Source organism: Epinephelus moara, chromosome 19 (assembly GCF_006386435.1).
Source record: "Epinephelus moara isolate mb chromosome 19, YSFRI_EMoa_1.0, whole genome shotgun sequence".
Taxonomy (NCBI): Eukaryota; Metazoa; Chordata; class Actinopteri; order Perciformes; family Serranidae; genus Epinephelus; species Epinephelus moara.
In genome coordinates, this window is record NC_065524.1 from 13,727,910 (window position 1) to 13,755,286 (window position 27,377).

Consider the following 27,377-nt stretch of genomic DNA (forward strand, 5'->3'; position numbering starts at 1 on the left):
TGATGATCTGAAACATTTAAGTGTGGAAAACATGCAAAAAAGTAAGAAATCAAGAAGGGGGCAAACACTTTTTCACACCACTGTGTGGGTGTGTGTGTGTGTGTATGTATGTATATATATATATATACACACACACACACACACACACACACACACACACACACACACACACACACACACACACACACACATATAGACAATAAGAGGGAGACATGGCTCACCTATGTCGTTGTAAACAGCTGTTGGAGTCTCTCTGTAGTTCTCGTGTCTAATAGCCTCTGCAACCTTTACAGTTTGCTCTGTGGATTCATCCACATCCAGTGACAGACCTCCCATAACCACCTCCATGTCCTTACCTTGGTCACTGTCAAACACAAACAACACATGATTCATAGAAAATTAAAACCACATGTGATAGCTTTTCCATAATCAGCAGATGTTTTGTGTTCTTTCAGATTCACAGTTGTTACAATTGTGCTTACATGCAGTGTCCAGCTGTCAGCACCCAGCAGCTCTCAATGAGAACTCCTCCACACGTGTGTCTGAATGGCAGATTGCTGTTGTGTGGTCTCACTTGCAGGGACACCTGCCAGGGTACAGCCCCAGGAGGAACTTTCAAACCCCCAAAAATCCGAGTGATGGCCTTTTTTGGCTGAGGCTGCCCACAGGTGGAGAACTGTTGCGGACGAGTGGTGGCAGTGGGGGGGAGAGGAGCAGAAGTGGGTGAAGGAGAAGGTTGTGGGGCCTGGCTGGGCTTCTCAGTCACTGTGGGTGTGGTATCTGCTGGTTTGGAGGTTTCTGTAGGTTTAGGTGTTGCAGGTTGGGGCTGAGGAGCAGTGGGTTTGGCCTCAGTAGGGACAATTTCAGTTGGCGTCACACCTGAAAACACATACACAAAAAGATAACACAAGTTCACAACTGTTATTATCTTTTTTTTTTTCTACTTATGATTATAAAGTTGTCTAAAGCTTCAAAGCTGACCTGTTGGCACAGGACACTCTGTGACATCACAGTGGTCCCACAACAACTTGCGGCCTTTTCTGAAGAAACACCAGGGCATCTCGTCTCCATCTGGGTTTCTGTGTAATAAAAACAAAGTGAGTGAGCATCGTCTTGTTAAGGAGACCCTGAGAGACAAAAAAAAAAACAATTCTGCTGATCCATTTTCAAAGTCTGATCTTAAGTGTTTTCTCTCCTGTGTTTAAGGCATACGAACTGGTGGGAAAAAAAGATTTTATCAGAATAATCTTTCTAAGCTCGATAGGGTTCCTAAGTTCTTTTTTCATCCGTGAAACAGGTGAGGAAAAAATGTTTTGCCGCGATAATTGTATTTATTGTTGTAATACTTATTTCCACCACAGGAGGCTGAAGTTCACCACTACTCTGTGTTCTCAACGGGACGAAAAGCATTCATGATTTCTTCCAGGTGAGTTTTATTTTTAGCCAAAAGAAAAACGTAGTAGTCACTTATATAACTTGCCAACAATTATTACATGTACCTCGCGTTTAGAATATATGGATAAATTAATACTCACCTGGAATAAAAGTGGCGCACTGGCTGGAATTAGTATTATAACAACAAACGCTTAAAAAATCATCCTGCCAAAGAAAAAGTTCACCTGCTAAAACTTTTTTCCCCCGCCTGTTTTCACAGATGAATTTTTTTTTTTTAATAGAAAATCATCCATTATCCCGGCAAACCTGTTTGTTTTGAGGGTTGTTTTTTTTTTTTACCTGTTTTGCAGATTTAAAACAAGGAATTTAGGAAGATTCTTTTGGCAGACCTTTTTTTCCACCTGTTCTTAACTATTTAGATCAGACTTAGAACTTGGATCACAATAATATCTTTTCCTCATTTGCCTCTCAGAGCTTCTGTCTACTGCTATTTCTAAACACTTATTTATTGTCTATCTGACCTGCAGAAGTTATGAGGGCCAAGTCCGTCTTTGTCCTCGAAGGTGCTGAAGGGATCAGCTCCGTTCTCCAGGATGAAGTGAGAGTTCCAGTAGAGGCATTCATCTCCGTCTTCTGTCTCGCTCACATTGCCACGGTATGACTCTCCATCCTCCACATAGCAGTCATCTGGGCCTAAGACATAAACCTTACTCAGACAATATTCATATATATTATGGTGATAAATACATTAGGCTAAAATCATAATGTAGGATGTGGTATTTACCAACGTGGCAGAAACGTCCTCTGTACCCTGGAGGGCACTGGCAGTCAAAGTCATTACCCTCTACGACGCATTCTCCACCATTCCTACATGGATTATGCTCACAAAGTGCAGCTTTGGAGGAAAACAATTAATAGTGAAAGCTTGCTTTCAGAAACTGTAGAAATTTATTCTGTCTTGTTTGGACAAAGAAATACTCCTTACGGTGTCTGCAGCGTGGAGGCTGGAAGGGCGCCTTGCATTTGCACTCATAGAATGGGGGAGTTGAAATCAGTACACATTCACCACGACCGCATCGACCTCTTTTACAATATCTTGGACCTGAGATGATGACATAGTAATTCATTTTTGCTCATACATATTGTGCGTATATTACCTGTGTGCAGATGAATAGGAAAGCAGGATTTGTTTTTCAAACCTCTCTGGCATTTCTGTCCCTTGAAAGGTTTTGGACAGTCGCATTTGAATTTCTTCCCTTTCTCCTCACACACTCCATTGTTGAGGCAAGGGTTTGGGTCGCATTTGCCTGACAAATGAGAAAAGTTGAGAGGGGAATGTGAGCATTAAATTAGAGCTTTCCTGTGTGATGCAGCATTTTATGGGGAAATGTGACATTACAGATTGGTATAAACAGTTTGACAGAATAACTCTGTAACCTGCTGGCTCTTGAAGTTCATAGAGCCAGTCTGAAGTGTCGTCGTCTTTGTCATCATCGTTGTCATCACCAGCTCCATCCAGGCTTGCAAAGAAGAAGTCTACAACAATAATTGTCCTTTATGAGATATAAAGCATTGTTTTCTTCCTCTCGCTTTTACCCCATAAAAAAGGTCATATATATATATAATATATTGTTCTGATTTAATGTAACATAAAGGAATAAAAATAGGCACTCACCTTCAAGTATCCCCTGAAGCCTTCTCTTCTTTTTCAAGTGTTTTAGATTATTTCCCTGAGACCCATCATCATGATGATCATGATGATTATGGCCATGACGATGTTTGTACTTTTTACGTTTCAGCTAAATCATGATTTGAAAGCACCACATTAGAGTCATAATAATAACGTACAATCTTGTTGATATTGACGACAAAACAATGTAGTGAATTATCTTCTTAAACAGAAACATGGACAAAAAGCTCTACTGCATTTTATTCACATCAAAACCCCCATCATACATTGCAACATCGTAAATAAAAGCCAGTACTTTTGCTTATTCCTACACAATATCAGATATACAGTGAATACATACTTCAGCAGGCATGAGGAGCACCGCTAAGAAGAGGCAAAAGAAGAGGAGCTTCAGGTTCATGATGGCAGTGGATCAGAAGACATCCAGCAGAGTGAAGTGAGAGTGCACTGTCTGGCAGATCACTCTCACTTTTTTAAACATTTGAGTAAGTACACTAACCTTTGATTCAGCGGGGTGGTCTGGCATCTCTCCCTGCTGTTGAGTCATTTTTATTGATTTTTACTGCGCTCTTGTATACTCATTTTTCTGAGTAATAATCAGCAGAACACTATTCATGTTAGTGGACACTTATAATGGACAAATAAATGGTGCAAAGTCAAGATCAGTGTCTGTGCCACCCTGGAAACATTTTAATATTGAAACTCATTAGAGCCAATTTTGATGGAGTAGGATAAGCACACACTCAGAGGCAACACAAAGGCTCAGAGAGTATATTTGCAAAGCCACTTGTTTCTTTGTATAGACTTTGAATCCAAACACTCTGGGTGCATTTCAGAATAAATTACTGTGTGCTTCTTAGATCTCTTTATACTCTTACAACATGAGTAAATTGTAGAATTTAAAGCATGATTGTATGCTCAGTCACTTATGCAATAGCATCACTTGTGCAACAGTTATCAGTCACATTCATGACTTCCAAGTAAAACTGAAACCCTTCTGAAACAACTTTGTCATACAAAAGTAAACTAAATATGCATAAACACTGCTTTCATGGCCCTTGTTCTTTGTTTAATGGATGTAGAGATGAGTCACACTGCATCTAATGTTTCTGTACATTCATTTGAAGGTTTAATACACATATACAGGCACTGAGAGAAATGTGTAGTGTGCTCAGCTAACATGTTTAACATTTTAAAAACATTGTGCCTCTATGTTTTCTCAGATACACTCAGTTATTTCAGAGAAGCAATGCAGTATTAGCAAGGGCACCATTTTCTAATAAGACACCCTTTATAAAGAGTTTATTGGTTGTAACTAATGGTTTTATTGATGTTAATAACGAATTTAGTAATGCTTTAATAGCTTGTGTTTGTTCTTCTCCAGCATGACACCTTCTTTTTCTTTTTAGAAACTTAAAATAATAACACTGAATATGACAAATTCATTAGGAAGATACTCCTGAACCTGAGGAAAGGTTTGCATCTGGTCCAAAACACATTTATTAAGAGTGTTTTACCATTTTCAGTTTTAGAATGGGTGGATGATTAGATGATTAAGTGGGAAACACACATGAGCATTTGTTAATAATTACCAAATAGAAAGGATAACCAATAGCCAGACAGATGTTTCACAAGCTTGCAAACCAGATTTTATTTTCTAACTAATTTCAATGTCTACCCCTGGTCTGTTCCAGGGGTCTGCAACCTTTACTATCAAAAGAGCCATTTTTGACCAAAAATAATACAAATAACCAGTTTGGAGCCGCAAAACATATTTGAGCCTTATAATGAAGGTAAGGCAGCCCATGAAGTCCAAATTAGCCTATACTGATAGTCTAAATGAGCATTTATTAATATGTTTTACCACAAGGTGGCACTCTTTATGATTATTTGGTACTTTAACTTTGTAGAACTGGCAGGGAAAGCAAACAAATCTGCCCAGGCACTACTTTTACTTCTTGGATTTGGCATCCATAGCTAACCAGCTAGGAAGACTCGAGGCTAGCCATTGCTATTGAGGTTTAACAAAATTTCAAGGAAAAGGTGCCAGGTAGTAGATGTATTACACACATTTTAGTTTTTTAAATGTTAAACTTTTTTTTTTTTTGTTATTCCGCATATATGCTTCATATTTTTACAGTTGGAGAATGTGATAATTTCATTAGGCTTACAACACTGATAAATAAAAATACATTTGTTTTAAAAAATAAATAAATAAATAAATAAAATAACCGTTATTCATTTACATATATTTTTTTCATCAAAGCCACAGAGAGACACTGGAGAGGGGCTGAAGAGCCACATGTGGCTCCAGAGTCGCAGGTTGCCTACCCTTGGTCTATTCACTGACTTTTCCTCTACTGCCACCTGCAGGTCATGGTTGTCCCTTATCCCCTGAAATATCTCAACATCTATAAGATGGAATTGCACCATTTGTACAGACTTTCGTGGTCCCCAGAGGATGAACCATACCATTATTCAAGCATCACCACAAGGCTGTCATTTGTGGTTTTAGGTGAAGTGGTTCAACATCTTTTGGATGGTTTGCCATTTAATTTGATACAGATAATCATGTTGCTGAGAAGATGAACTCTAATGTCTCTGGTGACTTCCTGACATTTCCTCTAACACCACCTATAGGTCAGATTTTTTGCTTACTCTATGAAAAATCTTAACAACTACTGGATGGGTTGATACCAAACATTGTAGATATTCAAGATAAACTGTAATAACTGTGCTGCTCCACTTACTTGTGATTGTAACATCACCAGGTCAAAATTTTAATTTGTCCTATACTTTGGTTTATGGCCAAATACCAGGAAAAACTAATAACATTCTCACCAGCCTCAGCTTTAATTCATGTAGATTCTAGCTGACTGTGAACATGATAACAATATTCCTTGCATATTAGCATTATCAGTGTTAGCATGCTGATGTTAGCATTTAGCTCAAAGCACCACTGTTTCTACAGTCTCAAAGAGCCACTATAGCGTGGCTGTAAACTTTTAGTCTTCTTTAATTATTGATAACACCATTAGTTACAACGTATAAATCTTTATATTGGTGCATTATTAGAAAGTGGTGCCTTAGCAAGGAGTTACTAAAAGCATTTCTGTGGAGCCATGAATCAGAGATCACTGGTAGAGGATGGATCATTACAGATTACAATAGGCTTAGCATTGATGCCATTGTGGTCATGACCAGGACAGAGAGCCAAGTGGAGGCAGTCTGAGAAGGTTCCCGCACAGAAAGAGAACAGCGGTGTCATATTGTCTGCCTCAAGGAACGTCACCAATCCTGCAGGGAAACTACACAAAATACCAATTCGACAGAAATGTTTTGTGAAAGGCAGCTGATGGGGCACCCCTCCATGCCAGGCTGTATACTCCCCATCAAAGAACTCCACACACCAGGACTCGTCCCCCCGGCCCAGCCAGCAGTCCTCAGTGGTGCCCTTGCGGGGAATGTTTGGATAGGTGACACCAAGCTCCCAGTAAGTCTTCCCAGTTACATCAATCTCCCAGTAATTGCGACCAAAGCTGAAGCCTTGCGAGCTGATGACATTGAGGGTGGTGTCAAAGCGTCCGGGGAGGTCAGGGAGTTGCTGCCAGGTGTCTGTGTAGGTGGCACTGTCACCCCGGGGGGAGATGATCAGCTTTGGGTGGGCCGTCTCTGGATCCAGACTCACCTCACTAGAATCTGGAGACACATATTTAACAACTTTTACACAGAGGATTACAGAAGAGGTCAAACTGTTATGAACACTTTAAAAAGAATGTGAACTGACAGCTCTTGGTGAGTTTCTTCATTAAGGGGGTCTGTGAGCTGATGAGCAGAAGCATGTTGTTGGTGAGGCTGAGGATCTGGTCAGCTTTAACTTCGTCCAGGCTCACACTGCTCGGGTCTGTCCTGTTTAGCAGATCAATTACTCTGGAGGAAGCAGACCATAGTGAGTTAAACATCAGCTGGTGCTCAACCTTTTCTTTAAATCTGAATTATGATTTAATTCCATACCTGTCCACTGTCTCTGTGTCTTGCTGCTCAGGGTATGAAAAGAAAGACTGAGGAAACGCAGAAAAAACAAGATTAAATTGACTGTAAAAATCAAACTGTAATATTTTTAGTTCCCATACCCAAATGAGAAGGAAGGTAAGAATTGTAAACAATCATATTTGATTCACTGGACTTTGATCACCATTGTGTCAGGCTCTGTTTCAGGCTGGTCCATTGCCACAGTGAGTCTGGCCAGGTCCTGCTCTATCTCCTGGATTAGAGAACAGTTCCTTTCCATCAGCCCATCCAGGGCAGAGACCGCAGCCCGCTCCTCCATCTCCAGATGGGACAAGGTAATCCTCAAGTCCTCATCCAGGACGGCCTGGATCTCCTGATATTTCCGTATGATGTTCTCTCTTATCACAGAGGACTTTTTCTGAGTCAGGCACAAGCATGTATTAGTTTATCATACTGTCCGTTCATATTATAATTATAATGTTAGTGTTTTTACTGCAGGATAAGCAATGTATTGTTTAATTTAAAATGTAATGTCAGATTTCATGTTGTGGCAAAATTTCAATACCGACTGGTATAGAAACCCATTGTCTGGAAGCCCATTTCCGCCAATGGGATTAAAAACAAAGATCTTCGACGTCAGTATGATGAGAAACTTTCTCCAAATATTGACTTAATATCTCAAAATAAAAACCTATCGCCAAATAATTTTGTCAAGTTTGAGTATCTCAAAAATAATGAAATAGTACCTCAAAATAATGATTTAGTATCTCAAAAATAATTAATTACTGTTGCTAAATAATGACTTTATACTTTGAAATAATGACTTAGTATCTCAAAAATAATGGTTTATGCCTAAAATAATGGTTTAGCATTTAAAATAATGACTCAGTATTGCAAAATAATTGTTCAGTGTCTCAGAATAATGATTTAGTATCCCCAAATAATTTCTGAGTATCTAGAAAATAATGAATACTGTTGCTAAATATTGAGAAACTTTCTAAAATTCTGACTTAATATTTCAAAATAATAGCTTAGTATCTCAAAAATAATGGTTTAGCATTTAAAATAATGACTTGGTTTTGCTAAATAATGATAATAATAATAATGATTTGGTACTGTATCTCAAAATAATATCTGAGAATTACTGTTGCAAAATATTGAGTAACTTTTTCAAAATAATGACATAATATTTCAAAATAATAGCTTAGTATTTAAAAAATAATGGTTTAGCATTTAAAATAATGACTTAGGTTCTCAAAATAATGACAGTATCTCAGAATAATGATTTAGTATATTTAAATAATGACTTATTATCTCAAAATAATGGCAGTATTGCAAAATAATGACTTGGTTGCTCTGAATATTTTGAGATAAGTACAATAAGTCAGTATTTTGAGAACGTTTTTCATTATTTAGTGATAAAAAAAACTAATTATTTTGAGGTAATATGTCATCATTTGGAAATACTAACTCATGATTTAGAGACATCTTCATTATAATGACTTGTGGGGTCTTTTTTCATCACATTGGCAGTAACGAGCTTCCATACAATGGTCTGAACACCACTTACTGTGATTTCTGATTGCCGTGCTGCCAGTTTTTTCAGTCTGTATTTCACTGCATCCCTTTGCTTCTTTAGACACTCTTGGTGATTTTCTAAAGTCTCCTGTAGAAGGGGTTGCACACATATTCAACACAGCTCAGTTCGGCAGCAGTCAGACAGCTGTGGTGAAGCGCAGCTGCAGAAGCAGTTTATTGTGAGACTTGATATAGACAGCAACAAAGCAGAGACTGACTGACTGACAGGACTGTATTCACTGCAACAGCCATATTGTCTTTTTCTTTGACTGTTTATTAATAGGCATAGGGTCTGCCGTATTTTCTGTATTTTTAAATGGTGCATTTTCCTGTAAGCAGCACTGAAGGCTTTTCTGTGTTGGTGCCATCTAATCAGGTGGAAAATTATGCTCATTGATCTCCTCATTACCATTACATGACTGGCCACACTCAGGGTTGTGATCCCAGAGGCAGCCATCTGTCTTCTATATCCTGTGTGTCAGTGTTTGTCAGTGCTGCATTTTCCAGGAGGAAAAATATGATTGTTGTGTCCACAACCACTCACATCTGTCCCACGATAATCCCCCTGTGACTGAATGAGGCCACACTACTGCTCTCACAAATACAAGTGATGCATTTGATACCTATTTTTTGTTGTAACATTTTAGGACCCATACTGAGAAGTCTGTGCTTTTTATTTCTTACTACAACTTGCTCCATGTTTTACACCACTGCAGACATTTTCCAAAGCACACCATGGTTTTCTACATTGTTAATTCCCTTTTATCCCAAAATACATCTTGGTTATTGTAACCTCACTTACATGCGTCACTGTGCAGAATGATGTATCTGACAGTGTTTTGACACTCATCTGGTGGAGGAGGAAAGCTTCTCTGTGATCACATTAAAGCTCAGTTTAAGATGCTTATGTAGGAGCAGGATTTTGTGACATCACAACCATTTTGGAAGCCAATCACGGCCCAGCAGCAACTTACACAAGTGTGATGTGAAAACTTTAAACCTCCAGTACACATACACTGACTTTCTAGAGAAGGAGACATCCTCTATCTAGTAGTTCAAAATAAACACTACTTGCATATATATAGATTCTGTTTTTTCCAGTGAGGTAGAAGGAGTAGATGTAATTTTAAAATCCTTTAACTGGCTTATTATGAAAAAAAAATCCTTATCTGACACAATTGTTATTAGAAGCAGAGAAGTTTATGTCTTAAAACGAGTCCAAAGGGGATATTTAACTGTGTCCCCTGCCATCCAGGGAGAAACTGTTCAGTTCATTTCAGTGTAGTGTGAAAATTAAAACTGGAGAGATATGCTTGAGGTGAGTTATCCATTCAATTAGAAATTAGCTTCCTTCTTTTTTGGTAGTTACCTTATCATTGTGGGGTAACTAAGTCAATATAAAGCATTGTCTTTAAAAGTCCTCAGGGTAGTGTTTTATAATGTCCAGGTGAGAGGATCTGACATCTGATTTTTAATAAGAGTACAGCACCGCTTTTTTATTAATACACTGAGTTGCCATGTTGTTGGAAACACAAACCCAAAGAACAAACAGTAGGAAAACATGGATGTATTATTGAACTTATTATTATTTATATTATTATACAGGATGAAAAGACTTCCTTGCATTAAAGAGGTTGCTGTAGCTGCCAAGTCTCAGATGTCTTGCCTTCCCAACTGCACTTGAACGCATCAGTCTTGCGGAGGTGTTCAGATAATCATTGTTTGCAACTGCAATAGCACACAATAAAAAAATAAAACAGGAAATGCTATTAATATTCACAGTGATGCATTATGTTTTTTAAGTAGGATTTAATTTAAGCCATGCTGATATGGAAATATAAACACAAATAGCTGCTTTGAATAAATAAAACTCGCGTATTAAAAAACGGTGGTATGCTTTGGAAAGTGTTTAGTTTTATATGCAGGAAATGATGTGTTGCAAATGGGCTTTCAAGGCTGTAATGAAGTTTTAAAGGGTAGTTCTAAATCTTTACTCTGTGGTTGTTGTTCACTAGTTTGTGTATTAACATCAGAGGTATATTTGACCCACACAAAACTTTAAGATGCAGCTATAGACTAGGTATTTGTATCAGAGTAAAAGGCCAAGCTCAGAGGGATTTTTCCTTGTACAGGCCCCAGATAGTCAGAGTTTGTGAACAAAGTCAACAGACTCCACCGTCTGATTGGTCCCATGAAAGTAAACCAGTCCTCAGGTCACCTCTCCCCCTGTGTGACTTCACAGAAACGCTGTGTTTATTGGTGACATGCAAAGAAGAAAACAGAGAACAGAAAAGAGGCGGTGGGTACCTTTGGTATAGCTGAGGATCATATGGTTCATGGTGATTTAAAGCTTTATTGGCTTAGATTTCAATACAACAAATGGCAGTGTGGGTTTTCATTTATAAAACAGTACTTTTCAAATACAGTTGCTTCTTACATTAGGTGTTTTTATCTATTTGTTGGTTACTGTACGTTGGATACGGCACTAAAATATATTAAGATTTGTACTTCCAATACACATAAAGGGAAAGTGTCTGGCCATGTTAATGAGAGCCTGAGAAGAGAGACATTTTCTTTTTGTCAGGGTCAGATGAATGTTTGGCGTGTACAGTAGCCGGGGGGGGGGGGGGGGGGGGGGGGGAGGAGACTGACGATGTGTAGGTGCTTGGATGATTCATTCCCATGTAGATCCGGTAAAACAGTTGATGGGTCAGCTGACTGCTTTCCCAGTGGCTTTTTAATTATTATTTTTTTATTCAAAGACTCACTGAGCCGATTCTTGCAAACTTTGGACTAAAACTGTTTCAGCCCAAGCGAAGGAAAGCTGACACATGTTCAAGCTACAAGCATGGACATTTCATAATGGCGCCATGAGGTTCTACTGTACTTACAAAGTTCCACAGGAATCAACAGCAACAAATAGTAGGAATAAACAAGCAAGAAAGAAAGGAAAGCAGTTCCACTCGAAGCAAAGCAAGAAGTAAAACAAGCGCAGTCAAACCAAATAACATGACCCTATTTATCATTCATTCTTTGTCATTTTTGAACATGGAAGAGATTCCCATTCCTCGTCTCCTGTGCGTGTCTAACTGGACAAATCATTCAGCTCACAGTCTCAGGAAGCGTCAGAGCAAAAAGAGTCCATTTCATGGCTTCCTTGATTATGCCAGGAGAAAACAAAAACCCAGAAGAAAAGGAAATAAACCAAAACCTACATCTAGATTACAGTTGTCGTGTGCTATCTGAATGAATGTACAGTATGTGCATGCTGCTCTGAGTGCTAGAAGAGCTTGGCCTTCTTTTTCATGTCGTTGCGTTTCCACAGGGGAAGCCTGTCAAACTCCTGGATCTCCATTCCAAAGATGTCAAAGAACGTTTCAGGTGCTAAGTGGCGCTAGAATTGAGAACAAAGGTGGAGAAAACAAAGGAGGGGAGGGTGGGAGGGGAGGGGTGTTTGTGGTTAGCACCAAAGCCACAAAAAGGGTCACTGCAAAAATGACAAGAAGCAATGGATACTGCACATTCCTTGCTACAATTGTATTTGTGTAACATGTTATTTACACAAAGTAGAGAAATCCAGTATCAATTGCGGACAGTCAGGTGGAAATCTGATACCTCCAGTCTGGTTCTGTCCACATCCCTGGGCAGTTTAGCTCTCCCTCTACTGGTTATCATGAGCATTTCATAGGGGTACACCTTCAGAAGGAGACACTGGTCAGTGAACAGGTCAAACCTACAAGCTGGAGTTAAGCTTCAAAAACTTGCAAACCACTTTTATCAAACAAAACTATCAAATTTGGATATTTTTAATTTATTTTTGTTGTTCTGACTGTGACAGAGGGAACACTGGGTGGGAGAACAGGTATGTGACAGGAGGCTGACTGGGAGTGAGAGCTGTCTTTTTTAAAAGGTTGTTGGGGAAATGCAGGGTGCTATGATGTGCACACTTTTTTTGGTGTAGAAACGTGCAATTAGGTAAGGGCAAAAACATGAAAACATGTTATGTAACGGGCTGTATTTTTAGAGTAATTTAATGCGAACTAAAAAAAGAACTAACACCAGTGATGTAGGCCGAGTAAATCCACATGGGAATGATTGTCCTGGAAATCTGAGGTGCTTCTTCATTCCTAAATAGCTAATCCCCTCTGTACATGAAGAAACTGGCGAATGAGTTGTTAATTTAGCTGAAATGCTCAGTAATAAGCAACTAGAAGTTCTTTGAGGCCTCTGACCAACTCATATCCACACAGTTACGTACAATCTCTTATATACTACGCAGTATATAGTGATATGAGTTGTTTGGATGACAATCTGGGCTTTGGATTCTCCACTGTATGCTGCATACAGTATCCAGCCACTTTAAGTCAAAGCTATGTGCAGATGAGCATGGAGAAGCCAGCATGCTAAGCGCTAGAGTGAACCGGCAGCTCCTGAAGCAGCATGCTTAATCAGGAACCCAGCTAATATGAGTCTTTCACCTCCAGTTAAAAATCTCTTTTAGTTCCCTATTTCTTCCACCAATGTCCCCGCACTACCAGGGTAAATAAAACATGCTAATTATTTCATTTCATCCTCCATCTATTGGGCTGGTCTCTTTTTTGTCTTAGTCTAGCAGTCGAGGTTAGACATTCTTTAAATTAGTTGCAATATGTGTCCAAGTTAAAATGCACTTAAAGGAACAGTGTGTAAGATTTAGGGGGATTTAGTGGCATCTAGTGGTGAAGATTGCAGATTGCAACCAGCTGAAACTTCCCCCAGTTAGAATTCCTTCTGTGCTTATTGTTCAGGAGGTTTTTACCCTGTTTTTATCCACAGAGGTCTCTTCCTCTCCAAAACAAACAGACCAGGTGATTAAAACCGGTAAAAACACTAAATAAAGTAGTTTCATGTTAAAAATCGGTGTTTCTCCTACCCTGTTCGGGACCGCTAGCCCAGCACCTGCTATGTATGCTCACCTATTTTCTATTATAACTTAATGTGTGCTCACTTTGTTTCTGATCCAGACATTCAGGAGGTTTATAGGAGCCAAATTATCCGCAGAGGTCTCATCCTCTCTAAAACAAATGGACGATGGTGATTTGAACCGGTAAAAACACTGAATAAAGCAGTTTCATGTTAAAAAATCTGTGTTTTTCCAACATTCTCGTTGCAGGGAGGCTGAAAACTAAGATGGCTGATGCAAAAACACAAAAAGGCAAATTGCCCTATCTTGAGCCAGTGTTTGGTTTGTCCGTTATGGGCTTCTGTAGAAACATGGCAGTGCAACATAGCGATCTTCATAGATGAGGACCCGCTCCCTATGTAAGTATAAACGACTCATTCTAAGGTAACGAAAACACAACAATTCTTATTCTCAGGTGATTATACACTTAGGAATACATACTTATTGTATTATATTCCCTTCCTGCCAATATATCCCCCTAAATCCGACACACTGGACCTTTGACTAAGTGAACAATGTGTAAATTTTATAACATATTTCAGTGTAGATTACAATGTTGTCATCAGTACAAAAAGAAGAAGATACTTGCTTTTGGTTCCAACATATTAGGCATAGATACTCCCCTGTCCATCCTTGCAAGTGCTGCGCGGCCATCCTTAATGTGCTAAAGAATAGAACATACACAAATGTAATATAGTGGAAGGGGACTGCAGGGTTAATGGCATGAATATGTCCACTAATGACAGTGGCCACAGTTTTCACTGGATGGAGCAAGTAGCTTCGATACTGTTCAGTATCTTCATTAGTATTCGAGATGGGCAGTCGTTTTTTGAATGTCTCTATAGTTTTTTTTCTCTATGGTAAATTTTAATATTATGTATTTAAACGTGACATTTAGCGTGAGTCATAACATTGGTAAACAACACACAGAACAAGACATGAGGCGATGATAGTACATTGCATTTACAGCACACCGGTTCAGCTACTGGGCAGTGCATGTCTGGGCATTTGAAACTGCTGCACTGCATGCCCTGTAGTTGACATTTAATCCAAACAGTGATGCAAGCATGTAGCAGGAGTGGGCGGTGTGCATTCAGGGCAAGGTGCCTCTTGCAACCCACGAGCAAGCAAATATATGATGCAAGGTGAGGAAGCATGCCATGTGAATAAGCAGATGAGAGACATACCTGAAACTCTGCAGGACAACATGGGACAGAAAATGAGACTCACAGTTAATGGTTTTGCTGTCAAATCCCCTGCCAGGCTACTATCTACAACACTGTTGTCCCTGATGACACATTGTGCGAATCATTATGCAAATATTTTCAAAATGCATGTCCATTTATGTACACGTAGCAAGCCATTTCTGAATACTGCTGCTGAATAGCTCTGGTGACATTGGCAAGAGATTTGCTTGGTGGCCACATTCTGGCAGCAGCTCTCACCTCTGCCTCCTCCACACATGTCACCATAGCTGTTGTACTGGGTGAAATCTGTAGACTGGGGCTGAGGGAACACAGATACAATATATTAACATTAACATTATGGATATGCAGCACAAATTAATGTAATCATTTCTTGAAAAAGTAATAGCTAACGCCTGAAAATGAAGTTTGCACTTAACTTGATCGAAAATGTAATAAAACCCAATAATGCAATAACTTGAGGAATATGTAATAAAATGTCCTGACTGATACTGTAATAACATTTTTATTGATAATGTAATTATTCATAGGATCAGGTGAGGCAAAGGAGAAACTCCATTTAAAAAGAATGACTGTGGACTCAGATGAAAAAGAACTTTTAATGTAGACTGAATCAATTGTTTTGCCTTAATCGCTTGCTTGTAATGTTAGTGTTCTTCTGCAGCTTTTGTCATTCTCTGATGGGTTTAATCTAAAATTTACTCTGATCTAATGGACAATCCTTGCAAAACAACCACTGAGCATAGGTATGGGTGGGTTCATTTCCCATTGTTTGGGATTTCGATAACAATGTACCACATGCCATCTGTTGTAAAAATTCAAATTCTACATAAAGCCTGGAGCAGTGATAGTCAACTTACAGCTTACAGACCAAATATGGCCCCTGATAGGGTGCCAGGTGGCCCGCTGATCATTTTCTTATTCAAATTGAAATAAACTGATTCTAATTGGATTTTTTTAATATGCATAAGGTGTCAGAGTGCATTTACAAAACATCAAAATAGAGCTATTTTATATATATTTTTTTTAAAACCCATAGAGAAGAGGATCCTGTGGACCCCCCTAAAAGAGGTCTAAGTTAAGCCCCAAATTTTTTCAAATTCTAGAAACACCCCTGCTTACACCTGACTTGCTGGGCATCTGTGACTGAATTCGCCTTTTCTATTAATTTTATATGATAAATACAATTAATATGTGTTTATTAGGTGGCTCCCAGCCCTGTCATTTTGCAAAAGTGGCCTCCTGGCAAAGCCACTTGAGTATCCCTGACCTAGTGTTTGCATTTCCAAACATGAAAACAGAGTCAAATGTCACTGTTTTCAGTAAGCTATAATGACACTTACAGCATTATACATTTTGCATACTAACACACTTTATATATCTGAAGAAAAAAAGCACGCCTTTTCACATTGTAGTATTATCCATCAAAATTCTTACTGGTCAAGTTATTACATTATTAGGTTTTATTACATTTTCAATCAGGTTTAGTGCAAATTCTATTACATGTTACGGTGTTATTACTTTTTCAGAGAATTATTATATTATTAGGTGCTACAGAATATATTGTTGCTGATTAAGAAGAAGAATAAGATCTAATTCTAATTATTATGTTTAAAACATGTACAGAATGAATGTTTCTGCCATCTACATTTAGCTGTCTGTCTGCAGCAGCCGTATTGTTGTGAGTGAGCTCTCACCCGATGCAGCCCATTCCTTCCATAGCCAGGCAGAGAGTTAGTTTTGGTTGGAGAGGTTGGATCTGAAATATCAGGTACATTTACATTAACGGAGAATTCTAAATCACAAATTGAAGCTACTTCATAATCGAGGCATGGTACAGTAAAGCAAATGTAAGGATCTAAACGTGTTATATAGCACACACCTTGTGTTACAGTACATTGCTGACAACTTAGGATCATATTTGCTGATGAAGCTGCTCTTTACCTGCGTCACAGTTGGTCTGTTTGGGGTCGTAGCGCTGAGCAGAGAGACTACGTGCGTGACGCTCCCTGATCTGTTCTTTTTCCATCTCCTCCTTCAGAATGAGCTTTCCCAAACCAGACTGAATCTGCACACACACATTTAAGTTCTTTACAGTATACCCACGAATAAACATGAATCTATTACACAAAGGACACAAAGCATGCACGTATGGCTTTCATCTCATGCCATGGCAGTCAAGGATACAGATGTTAAAGGAACACTTCACCCAACAAATGACCATTTGTGTATCAAATTCTCAACCCATGTTACATTAAATTAGTGAAGAAAACTTTGGGTTTTTTGCAAGCCTCCATGGTGAACAGAGAATCCAAAAACAGTGAAAGTTCTTGATGAATTATGGTCATAGGGGTCCATTTTTAACAACAGCTAATCTATATCAAAACATCGGTTTACAAACACTCACACAACTCGTGCAGGATAATCCAAGTCTCGTTTATCCAGTCATGTGCTCAGTTCATCCCAGACACATGCATTTTTGCTAAAATGTAAGTATTTAAAACTGAACTGAAAGAGAAAGGGTAAACTGAGGTAAAATGACTGTTTTTGTCAATGAAGTTTGGCTTTGAATAGAGCATGGATAAGTTAGTAAGGAATAATAAGGAAGTACTGAGCATACGACTGGATAAATGAGACTTGGATTTTACTGCACAAGTTGTGTAAGTGTTTCCAAATGGATGTTTTGATATACTTTTGCTGGTGTTAAACACAGACCTCTATGACTTCAGTACATCAAGAATTTTCTCCAGTCTTGGATTCTTCGTTCACCATGGAGGTATGTGAGAAAAACAAAGTTTTCTTCACAAAATCAACGTAACACAGGCTGATGAATTGGGTGAAATTTTCCTTTAAGTTGAAAATTCAAGCTTTTCTCACTGACCTTACTGAGATGTTCCTCGTGGAGCTGCTTTCTTTTCAAGGCCTCTTCCTCCTCCTCTTCTCTGGATCGTCTTCTCCCCTCTGAACCTATGGGTGTCGTACACAAGCCCCAAAAGTTACACAAAACACATGAACACACACACACACACACACACACATAAAGACACACACACACATCTCTCTTGGAGGAAATCATGCTTCACATGTACATATGTTTAGTACAACCAGATGAAATGCTTCATTCAATGTTCATATTTAGAGAAAGACAGAAAGATTTGGCTGCTTCATTTGGCCGTAGAGCAGTGAGGAATACACACAGTAAATGAATAATAGGTGGACAAAAAAAACACAAATGTGAGACAGAGTTGACGAGACAGACAAACAGAGGGACTTCTTGGAATATTTGGCTACACTGACATGACGGATGTTTACACTTCATCATTCATGTCAAGATTTTACTAGATGTTAAATACACAGAATGGCACAATGTAAGACAGACAGACAAAAGTCAGTTTGAAGTCAGTCTCAGTTATCTCTGTCCAAGTCATTTGTGGCACTATTGTGTGCAGCTAGTGCACCCATCATGTAAAATGGTGGAACTGATGCTACCTCAAGCAGAAAATAATATTGCAGCAACAGAAACCAAACAACGCTTCTGCTTTGTGCAAGCAAAACTTAAAGGCAAATACTGTGACGCCTGAATAACAGCGTGAGCTCGGGGTGAAGCAGGGATGCAGTTAAGCTTTTGGGGCAGCTGGAGGGGAGAAACAGGAAGAGTTAGGTTGTGGTGAGGTGTCTATTGTACTGCTAGAAGGTAGCAGTGCAAGCATGCCCATCAGGAGCCTACTGTACCTAATACAGCAAGAGAGCAGGGCCAATGGTCGCCCTCACTCCGTGAGCTGTCATCTGGAGAGGGAGCATGGGCAGCGGGGAAGGTGGCGGATCTGATGATCTCATCAGCAGGCTTGCTTTGACGTGCTATGGCATCTGTATCTAGGTTGGTAACCATGGGAACTGATCTATCAGTGTCTTGGTCACAGTCTCAACCACAGGTAAACATCTCAGTACCATCTGCTTGTCAGGTTCAAGGATCATGTAATCCTGGGTGGTCCACGTTTAAACTATGTGCTGTCTACAGTGCAAAAAATGTCTCTGAATATTGGATAGATAGAGCTTTAAATGAACTCTTCATCCCCCAAATGATCATTTGTCAATCAATTACTCAGCCCGTGTAATGTTGAATTTGTAAAGAAAACTTTGTTTTTCGCGGTGAAGGAAGAATCCAAAAACTGAGAAAATTCTTGATGAATTGCAATAAATGGAGGTCCCATTTATAAACAGCAAAACTCTATCAAAACATCTGTGAACAAACTCTCACAAAACTTAAGCAGTATAATCCAAGCCTCATTTATCCAGTTGTGCACTCAGTACTTCCCAAACAACATTTTGGCTAAAACCTTACTATTTCAAACACTTATGTATACGAATGGCGACCTGAGCAAGCATGTGCATTTTGTTCGTCGTGTTCGTGCATTCCACTGAGCAGAGTTCAATACTGCATGAGCTGTATGAAAGTTTACAAACAGATGTTTTGGTATAGTTTGGCTGTTAAACGCGGACCCCCTTTACCCTTTTACCCCAGTTCATCAAGACTTTTTTTCTGTTTTTGGATTCTTCCTTCACTTCACATTCAGCAGAACACAGGATGAGCAATTGTTACACAAATGATCATTTTATGGGTGAAGTGTTCCTTTAAATGCAATCTTCAGATATAAAAGGTGAGGAACTGCCAGCAGTTAAGAGTCAGTGTGGTTTTAAAGATGTTTCAAGAATTATTTAAGTGACATCTTGCACAAGCAAAATTACACCTGTTCTATGAAACATCACTCAATTGAAGAAAACACTCAAAAACCAGCTAGTGTGCATGTACACAAGTGAAATTTGATCACACCATTAGTGTATTTTTTTTTCAGATACTTTTTAAAGCGAGACTGTAAAGTACATTCATTATTTGTCTGAAATGAAAACTTGAGTTCATAGGCAATAAAACGCATTGTTGTTCGACTCGATAGGCTCAGGGATTTTGCTGCTACAGCCTTACTTAATCTGATACAGCCATTTTAGTGGCTAATGTTAATTAATGTTAGCAAACTTCAGTTATTTCTGAGTCAGTCCACTGACTTATCACTTCGCTGCTTGTGCTACTGTTACATTACATTGTATTCTGTCACAGATAAAAATGTTGTGGTGCAGTTCCTCTCTCTGTCTATCTTAGTCAGGTTGCCTTTAATGACTATTGGAAAATGAAGTGTCGTTATCCTGTAATTGCCACAACTCAGCCAAAGTTACATAGTCTCGCTTTAAGAAAATGACATTATTACTGTGACTTCTTATTAAGGTAGACAAAGTGCAGGGTGTAAAACAAGCTACAGGTCAGACAGAAGAGGGTTGGAGACAGACTTCAAACAGTGCTCATACACTGACACTGGGGGTGACTGCGTGGTTAGATGAATACACAATTTCAGCTGATTAACAGAAGCATTTTCAGTAAAAAGCCTGGCTCAATAACATAATTACCTACAGTATTTCTACTCAGACAGACATTGTTTCGTTTTTATTTTTACAGTAAAACAGTCTATACTAGAGGAGGAAAGGTACCGTGTTGTTTGTAGATGGGTGGTTTTCTGTAGATGTTGCTCCCCTGATCTGAAAACATTAAAATACAGACAGAAAAGACATTTACGGAGTATACAGTGCCTCTGTTATACATATAAAGAAAAAACTATTGTAAGCATCTCAACACCAAGCAATGATGTATAGTGATTACACTGAAATTCACCGTTTTTCCTGTGATACATCTGTATAGTTGTGAAAGAGGGGAAAAAGCAAAAGCTGATCCCAAATGGAGTATAAAGACATAGACAGACAGATAGACAGATAGACAGGTAGGTAGATAGATAGATAGACAGATAGATAGATAGATAGATAGATAGATAGATAGATAGATAGATAGATAGACAGACAGACAGACAGACAGAAAGAAGGGACGAGCAGTGACAGGGTGCGCTCCAGCTCCTACCTGGGAGGTGGAAATGTTTAGGGGTCTGAGAGAGAGGCGGGGTGACCGGCCGGCTGTCGGGCCTGAGCGGGAGGGGGGAGCTCCGGCCACTCGGCGGGTCAGTGCCTCCAGTGAGAAGAACCAAGAACAGAACGTAAGCAGGGATACTAAAGGGGCAACCACAGTCTGAACGGTGCAACACACAGGGACCAACGGGACCAGCTGAGGTCACTCTGAGCGAATGGGAGACATTCTGGTTGCTTCTGATAAATGCAGTTAATGGAGCTGTATGCTTTGTGCATGATGAAGGTACAAAAGCGGAGCAAACTTGCAAAGTTTAAAATAGCGAGATTGGGAAATGCATTATGAGTCATGAACTATAATGTCTGTTAGTCTGTTGTATCATTTGAATTCACAGTTAAGAACTTAATAACTCCCAGCATGCAACGGCAAACTTATATTACAAAACCTTTCTTTTTTATCTCAGTCTCACAGTTTCCTGGAGTCTGGACACTCATTCTGACAAGGCAAAAAAAGTTATCCATAATCCAACATGTGGGAACTGTCAGTTTGGATATTGGATTAGGATTACTTATATCTCTCAAGTGCATGCAAAGCTGCAAAAACACAAACACAAAGAGCCTGTCAGCTACTTTGGCAGAGGCTGTGTTAGTCAAAGGTGAAAGAAATGCATGCTAGTTAGTGAAGAATCAGTGGGTTTGACCATTCAGGATGGCAGATATCGTTTAATGAGACGTGGTGATGGTTCCAGAATGACAGATGGGGCATTGCGGGAGGTTTCATCCCAGGTGACAGATGATGGAGATGACGTGTTGCCTTGGGGAGGGCAGCGGAGAGAAGTGGAGTGGGGCCCTTACCTTGGCTATGGGGGAGGAAGTGGTGTCTGAAAGGGGAGGTGGGGCGGGAGTCACTATTTCTGGAGCCCACACTGTTACTGCACAGGGAGGAGCAGAGCTTCTGCATGCCTGTCAGAGCCTCTGCAGGGAGGGAGGGTGTGGGACAGGGGACAAAACCCCAGGACCAGGCAGCAGAGGTGGACGGTGTGGGGAGGAGATAGAAGGTGAGAAGGTGAGGGACAAAAGAAATAGGAAGATATACAGGAATCAAAGTCGAAAAGGGGAAATAAAAGACACCCAAAGTGAGAGGTAAGGAGTATTCAAGATGAATAGTCAGAAACAAGGAAGAGTAGTCTACTTTAAAATCAAACTTTTTAACAGAAAGAACAGCAAACTCAGGAGAAATTGTGTTGTTAAAGGTGCAAAATTGACTTTAAGGTTGTTATTCTGCCACAGGTTGGACTGCCCATCATGTCAAAGCAAAAATCAACAACATAACAACCCAAAGTCAATTTTGATGAAGTTCCACTTTCAAGAGTTAAATAGATCAGAGGACGGAAGTGAGAGCCTTAAGGTGGAGGGTCAGTGAACTCATCCACAGTGTTGTAATAATCTACCTGAGCAGTAAAGATCTCACTGATCCACCCTATAAAAACCCTGAAGTTACTGATTTTATTGCAAACAATGAAGCAATAAACACCTGCCCAGACACACACACATACTCACCTGGCCTGTGAAAGTGCTGTGGTGACCGTGACAAGGTGGGGGTGTAACCATGACGATTATAAACGGGTGACCCTATGGAGCCCTGACTGGTGGACCTTTGGAGGATGCGTTCCCTCCTGTCATAAGAGCCCTGACATACACACACAGACACACACAGGTTATTACACAAGCTTCTGGGATTGATGAAAATACACTATATGCATTTACATCCCTTACACACAGGGCAGTGAATTTAACAAATTGATATGCTCACCTCACCAGGCGGGGTTGGCGACATGTTTCTTGAGGACTAGGAAGAATCAAACAAGCCTGAATTATAACTTTGTTGTTTGGACCTTCTTTGAGAACAAGACAGTTTATCTAGCTAATGATAGTCTACTCCATAAAGACAAAAGAGCCCAGACAGCCAGACATAAATATCAGCAGTGGCAACCCCAGAAATGTTTCACAGGGGTGGCTAGATGGGCTGCCAAAAATCCTAGGGAGGTACACCAAAACCAAAAGCCATAACTGAATATCGGGATTCGATTATGCTGTTGAGGTATGAGCTAGTTGAAAACTATGTCAATATGAGAGTTAAGGAATCATATACTGATAAAGTACATACTACTGACTGATAGAGGGGTTTTTTTTATCTTACAGTTAACATTTCTAATTATCTGATGTGCATAGGCTAATGAATCCGCTTGTACATCTGGAACCTCCAGCGCCCTCGTTGAGGACTTGGCTCAGATTCCAGAGTTACTCTCTTATCCTGAAGCCTACTTAAGGAATCTGATCCCATTTGATTCGGCGGTGGGAACCTCTTGCGACCGCATGCCCCTCCTGATGTCGACCCCAGCAGGATTTGAATCCTGGACCTTCCCCATAGGCTAATACCGATGCAATTAACATTTTGAGTTCCCGAACAATAATGTTTTAATGTGTTCTGTATCTATAGAGGTTAAGCAAAGGAGTACATTAACTGTAAAGAACAAAACACTTATTGGGAACAAGCCCTTTTAAGTTAGACCCATAGAACCCATTTTCATTCAGATATCTTGAGGTGAGAGTTCAAGGGACCCCTTTGAAAATGACCATGCCAGTTGTTCCATTGCCAAAATTTAGTCTAAGTTTGGAGCGTTATTTAGCCCAATCCTGGACAAACCATGGAAAACTGAATGGTACCAATGGATGCCTTAGGTTGTCTAGTTTCACAAGATCTTACTACCTCTGTGGTAACTTAAAAAAAATGAGCATGTCATAGCCTCTTAAAGACAGAGGGGAGGGTAGCTATTGTATCGGGGTGGCCATGCCCCCGCCTCAGAGCATCATAATGTTAACAGTCTTTAAAAAACACCCCTCTGTACCAGGACTGAAAATGGACTTTCTGCTGATCCTCTACATTTTTGCAAGCTGTGTACCTACAGTGTACATGGTCTCATTTTTTATATGATGCACACATCTGTTCTTTCCTTTTTCCATTTAGGATCATTTATCATCATCAGCACACAGTGACGTATCTTACCTTGTCATCAGGCAAGGGGGAACGCTCCCTCCTAGCAGTGTGGAGCTGTGAGGGATACAGAATCTCAGTACTGTGTAAAAGCTTTTATCGCAACATGAAAGAAAAAGTCTCATGAGAAGGAAAACTTAGCCACCAACAAAACAGAGGATCATCTGAGGAATATTTCTCTTAATGCACAGTAACTGTATGTGCATGAAGATGGCATGCATGCAGGAAGAGATGCATGCGGTCCGTTTGTTTACCTCTCCCACACTCTCTCGTCTCTCCTCTCTCTCATCCAGGGAGGTGGTGTACAAAGGTTCATAGGTAATAAGATCGGGGCGCTCAATGTCATAAATGGCTTTGACTTTTGGAATGGCAGCTAGGTCTCGGTAATCAAGGATCTCATTGTCTACTTTTGCCTAGGGAGACAAATAAAGACAAACATGCATAGACACAAACACACAAGGGTAAAGGGAGATTACTACTGTAGAAAAGTCTATCACTGAACAAGGTGTCCACTGACTAGTAAGTGGCATATCGAATCAGAACAATCAATTAAGACATTTAAGTCAAACTTTTCTTACATAGATCGTGTGACCCGGTGAGCCAGGTATGCTTGAACCAGGTCTGGAACAAATACTTTCGGACGACGACCTCGTAGGCTGTGAGAAGAAAACACACGAGTGGCTGTTAGTCACAACAACGTTCAGGCAGTCAGTCAGTCAGTCTGCCGTGATCCACAGGCCCCTGCCATCTGCACATCACCGTGATTATCACCCAGAACACTCCAACATTTGGGCTTTATACTGTATGAGCGATGAGAGGGAATTGCAAACCCTGTATTTACGTTTCATTAATAACATGAGGTACTCTGAAAAGCTAACATGTCATTTCATGATTGGGTCATTCATTTGCAAATTTGCAAAGTGAATGAGTGCTTTAGCGCTGTGAGCTTATGTTCTTAAGAACCTCATGCCTGTTTATGGGAAATGAGGAGTTTGGATGGCAGCAGCAGGCCTGAGTGGAGCGTAATTAAATGAGCTTTTCACCTAATGGGTAAATAAATGGGGATTTGGAAAGGACGAATTAGTCATCTGTGACATTGTGTCTGTTCCTCCAAATGTGTGCATATCTTTGTCTCATGCACCTTTGATATGAGCGTAGTCGAAGGTGTTAAAAAGACAAGACGGAATGGGTCCGTATGACACACAGAGAGGGCACTGCAGGCTGTCTCCAGCAGATGGCAGCATACAGTGCATCGTGTCCTATGTACATGGTGGAACACAGGATGATGCCATCTCATAGCCAATAGCGAATACAGTACCTGCCTTTCTGTTTTTTGGAGGAATAAGAGGGACGGAGGCAATAGCTGTGGAGGAAGGGAGAGGGGGGTTCACAGGACATCACACAGGGGTTGTGCCACTCCAGCCCGACTCACAGATCACACATACATCGAGGCGAACATGTCGACATGTTAATATGTACATGTAAAAGTACTTTTACACACATGCAAAGGCACATACACACACACACACACACACACACACAGCACTGCCTGAATAGGAAAACTGTGTGAACCACAGTTGGTTAAGGTTTAACGGTTCATCGAGGGAGCGGGAACAGCCCATGCAAAATCCCTTGTTACATATTCCGAATTTCTAACTTTCCCAGGAAAACACTGTCATGAGACACGAACAGAAAGGTGCTTTCAGTCAAGACAGAGTCATGGACAATGGAGTCAGTGATGCCCAAATTCCTACCCGCTCCCTGTGTCTCTCCTCTGTTCTGGTGGTGTTCTTACAGCCAGGATGCCACACTGTTGATCCTGAGGAGGAAGACAAAGAGAAAATACATTTAACATACGGAAATTAAGTGTATTCACGTCTTTCAAATGCATTTTGCATATATGACTAAATGTGTTCCAAAAGTGTGTTTGAAACGCTCTGAGACACACTGCTACTATTAATATTCATACTCAGGGAACAGATGGGTGACAAATTGGTTATAACATGGGTTATTAAGGGGCTTAATTAAAGGCTGTCTGATACACACCTGGTACACAGTGCATAGGAAAAAAATTATTATGCAAAAGACCGTTTAAATTCCTGCGCACTGTCAGCACTAGGTTTATTGAAAATGCAACATCTTAGTCATTGACCTTCACCAAGCATCAAATTCACGATATGAAACATCATCTTTACACTAGGGCCACGAAGGCTGCTACAGCTAATGGAACAAAAGTAAAATCAAAATACCTGAGACAATTACACCGTCAATAAATTATGAAAAATGATTAATTAATTTAATTTTAAAATCATTTATTTTTATTGCCAGTAGTTTTTTAATTTATATTTTGATTTTAATATTTGTCTTGTTTTAGTGATTTTTTTTTCTCTATCAATTTCTGGTAGTGTAATCATAATTTGATTTCTTCTTGACTGGGTCTTGCAGCCTCCTATAAAGATTTTACATTGTCGAGGTGATGCGTAATGATGCGATATGGTGTGTGACCTACATGTTGCTTTTTTTTTTACTTTATTTTATTTATGTTTTCACATTTACATGCTAAGTTTGTGCAAGAATCCAGACTCTCTATGATAAACTAAAGAAATAAAACCTACATAAAGGCAGATGCTTCCAGATGACACAAAATACAGGGCGGCCTTTACAGTCGCCACATCTCAACACAATAACAGTGACCTATGGAAGATTTTGGACGTGTTAGACAGTGCTCTCCACCACCACCACCACCATCATCATCAAAACACTAAATGAAGGAATATCTTTTGAGAGAATTGTGTTAATCTCTTGAGTAGTTTCAGAGATTTGTAGAAGGAGTATTAAAGCTGTTCTGTCAGCTTGTGGAGGCCCAACACATTACTGAGACACTTGGCTTCTCACTTCACTTCACTTCACTTTAATTGCTATGCAGCCAGAGTTGGTGGAATTTGTTTCCAGTATGGAAATAAATGCTCAGCACATACACAGAGTCAGCAGCACAGCATATAAGCAGACATATCACACAGTAAGTAATAATAATGCCCTTAAATTTGTCACCAATCTCTTGATATATTTAAAGGCTTGTTGTACTAATAATAGCAAAATATGTAATTTAATCCCCACTGTGATCAGTGTATTTTAAAAGCTACAGCCCACTTCTTCAGTTTCTGTTAACAAAAAAACAACCAAAAGTGGAATAACAAAGTTTCCATGCGACAGTGACAATGCAGGTGGGTCCGCTCTCTCACCTTGCAGATACATCTCTTCCCCTTCTGTGAACATCTGATTGCACCTGCTGCATCTCGCACAGCTGGGGTGGTAGTGCTTATCTCCTGCCTGGAAAACACAGAGCGCACAAAACTGACGTGACATCACAGGAACATGAAGATCAATGAGGCCCGCAGTAAAGTGAGTGAAGCAGAGCTGCGACTACCAGGAAATAAACCCAGCGCTCTACCTACTCTCAGCTCCACTTCTTTCCTCTAACACCCAAAACTTGTTAGTGCAACGGGTAGTTTCATCAGATCCTGTGTAACTGCTCTCTCT

The 27,377-nt window shown here is 39.9% G+C and overlaps 3 protein-coding genes across 5 annotated transcripts in view; all 3 read right to left on the bottom strand.

Moving 5' to 3' along the window:
- LOC126406324 (hyaluronan-binding protein 2-like) overlaps positions 1 to 3,582 on the bottom strand; it is a 7,281-nt gene extending 3,699 nt beyond the window's left edge. Inside the window, exons 1-10 of the mRNA XM_050070527.1 lie at positions 3,426 to 3,582; positions 3,071 to 3,194; positions 2,833 to 2,931; positions 2,595 to 2,702; positions 2,381 to 2,497; positions 2,180 to 2,290; positions 1,917 to 2,088; positions 982 to 1,079; positions 483 to 879; positions 222 to 364 (exon numbers count right to left, since the gene is read on the bottom strand). Of these exons, the coding sequence (XP_049926484.1) occupies positions 222 to 364; positions 483 to 879; positions 982 to 1,079; positions 1,917 to 2,088; positions 2,180 to 2,290; positions 2,381 to 2,497; positions 2,595 to 2,702; positions 2,833 to 2,931; positions 3,071 to 3,194; positions 3,426 to 3,485 (1,429 nt within the window). The 5' untranslated portion in view covers positions 3,486 to 3,582. The remainder of the gene's footprint in view (positions 1 to 221; positions 365 to 482; positions 880 to 981; positions 1,080 to 1,916; positions 2,089 to 2,179; positions 2,291 to 2,380; positions 2,498 to 2,594; positions 2,703 to 2,832; positions 2,932 to 3,070; positions 3,195 to 3,425) is intronic.
- A 2,630-nt stretch (positions 3,583 to 6,212) lies between these two features.
- LOC126407133 (probable E3 ubiquitin-protein ligase TRIML1) lies at positions 6,213 to 9,131 on the bottom strand. Its single transcript, XM_050071818.1, has 5 exons — positions 9,084 to 9,131; positions 7,281 to 7,514; positions 7,100 to 7,146; positions 6,873 to 7,015; positions 6,213 to 6,784 (listed from the first exon to the last, which is right to left on the bottom strand). Exons 1-5 carry the CDS (start codon positions 9,129 to 9,131, stop codon positions 6,213 to 6,215), a joined length of 1,044 nt encoding a protein of 347 aa, XP_049927775.1.
- A 2,159-nt stretch (positions 9,132 to 11,290) lies between these two features.
- ablim1a (actin binding LIM protein 1a) overlaps positions 11,291 to 27,377 on the bottom strand; it is a 44,368-nt gene continuing 28,281 nt past the window's right edge. Inside the window, exons 7-25 of one of the 3 annotated variants that reach the window (XM_050070518.1) lie at positions 27,080 to 27,167; positions 25,592 to 25,656; positions 24,416 to 24,493; positions 24,092 to 24,250; positions 23,850 to 23,894; positions 22,596 to 22,631; positions 22,343 to 22,472; positions 21,638 to 21,757; positions 20,781 to 20,885; positions 20,360 to 20,407; positions 18,554 to 18,694; positions 17,703 to 17,788; positions 16,766 to 16,889; positions 16,519 to 16,580; positions 15,062 to 15,122; positions 14,804 to 14,811; positions 14,206 to 14,280; positions 12,290 to 12,370; positions 11,291 to 12,068 (exon numbers count right to left, since the gene is read on the bottom strand). In XM_050070518.1, coding sequence (XP_049926475.1) covers positions 11,955 to 12,068; positions 12,290 to 12,370; positions 14,206 to 14,280; positions 14,804 to 14,811; positions 15,062 to 15,122; positions 16,519 to 16,580; positions 16,766 to 16,889; positions 17,703 to 17,788; positions 18,554 to 18,694; positions 20,360 to 20,407; positions 20,781 to 20,885; positions 21,638 to 21,757; positions 22,343 to 22,472; positions 22,596 to 22,631; positions 23,850 to 23,894; positions 24,092 to 24,250; positions 24,416 to 24,493; positions 25,592 to 25,656; positions 27,080 to 27,167 — 1,626 coding nt within the window. In that variant the 3' untranslated portion in view covers positions 11,291 to 11,954. Of the gene's footprint in view, positions 12,069 to 12,289; positions 12,371 to 14,205; positions 14,812 to 15,061; positions 15,123 to 16,518; positions 16,581 to 16,765; positions 16,890 to 17,702; positions 17,789 to 18,553; positions 18,695 to 20,359; positions 20,408 to 20,780; positions 20,886 to 21,637; positions 21,758 to 22,342; positions 22,473 to 22,595; positions 22,632 to 23,849; positions 23,895 to 24,091; positions 24,251 to 24,415; positions 24,494 to 25,591; positions 25,657 to 27,079; positions 27,168 to 27,377 lie in introns of those variants that run through there. The other 2 variants (XM_050070516.1, XM_050070517.1) reach the window with 2 other exon arrangements.

Bases quoted from the DNA above. Each gene is read 5' to 3' on its own strand.
- LOC126407133 (XM_050071818.1), bottom strand. From the start codon at position 9,131: ATGGCTGCCTCTGGGATCACAACCCTGAGTGTGGCCAGTCATGTAATG. The intron at 7,016-7,099 runs GTATGGAATTAA...TGCTTCCTCCAG, and splicing joins GACACAGAGACAGTGGACAG to AGTAATTGATCTGCTAAACA. The intron at 6,785-6,872 runs GTCAGTTCACAT...ATGTGTCTCCAG, and splicing joins GAAGAAACTCACCAAGAGCT to ATTCTAGTGAGGTGAGTCTG.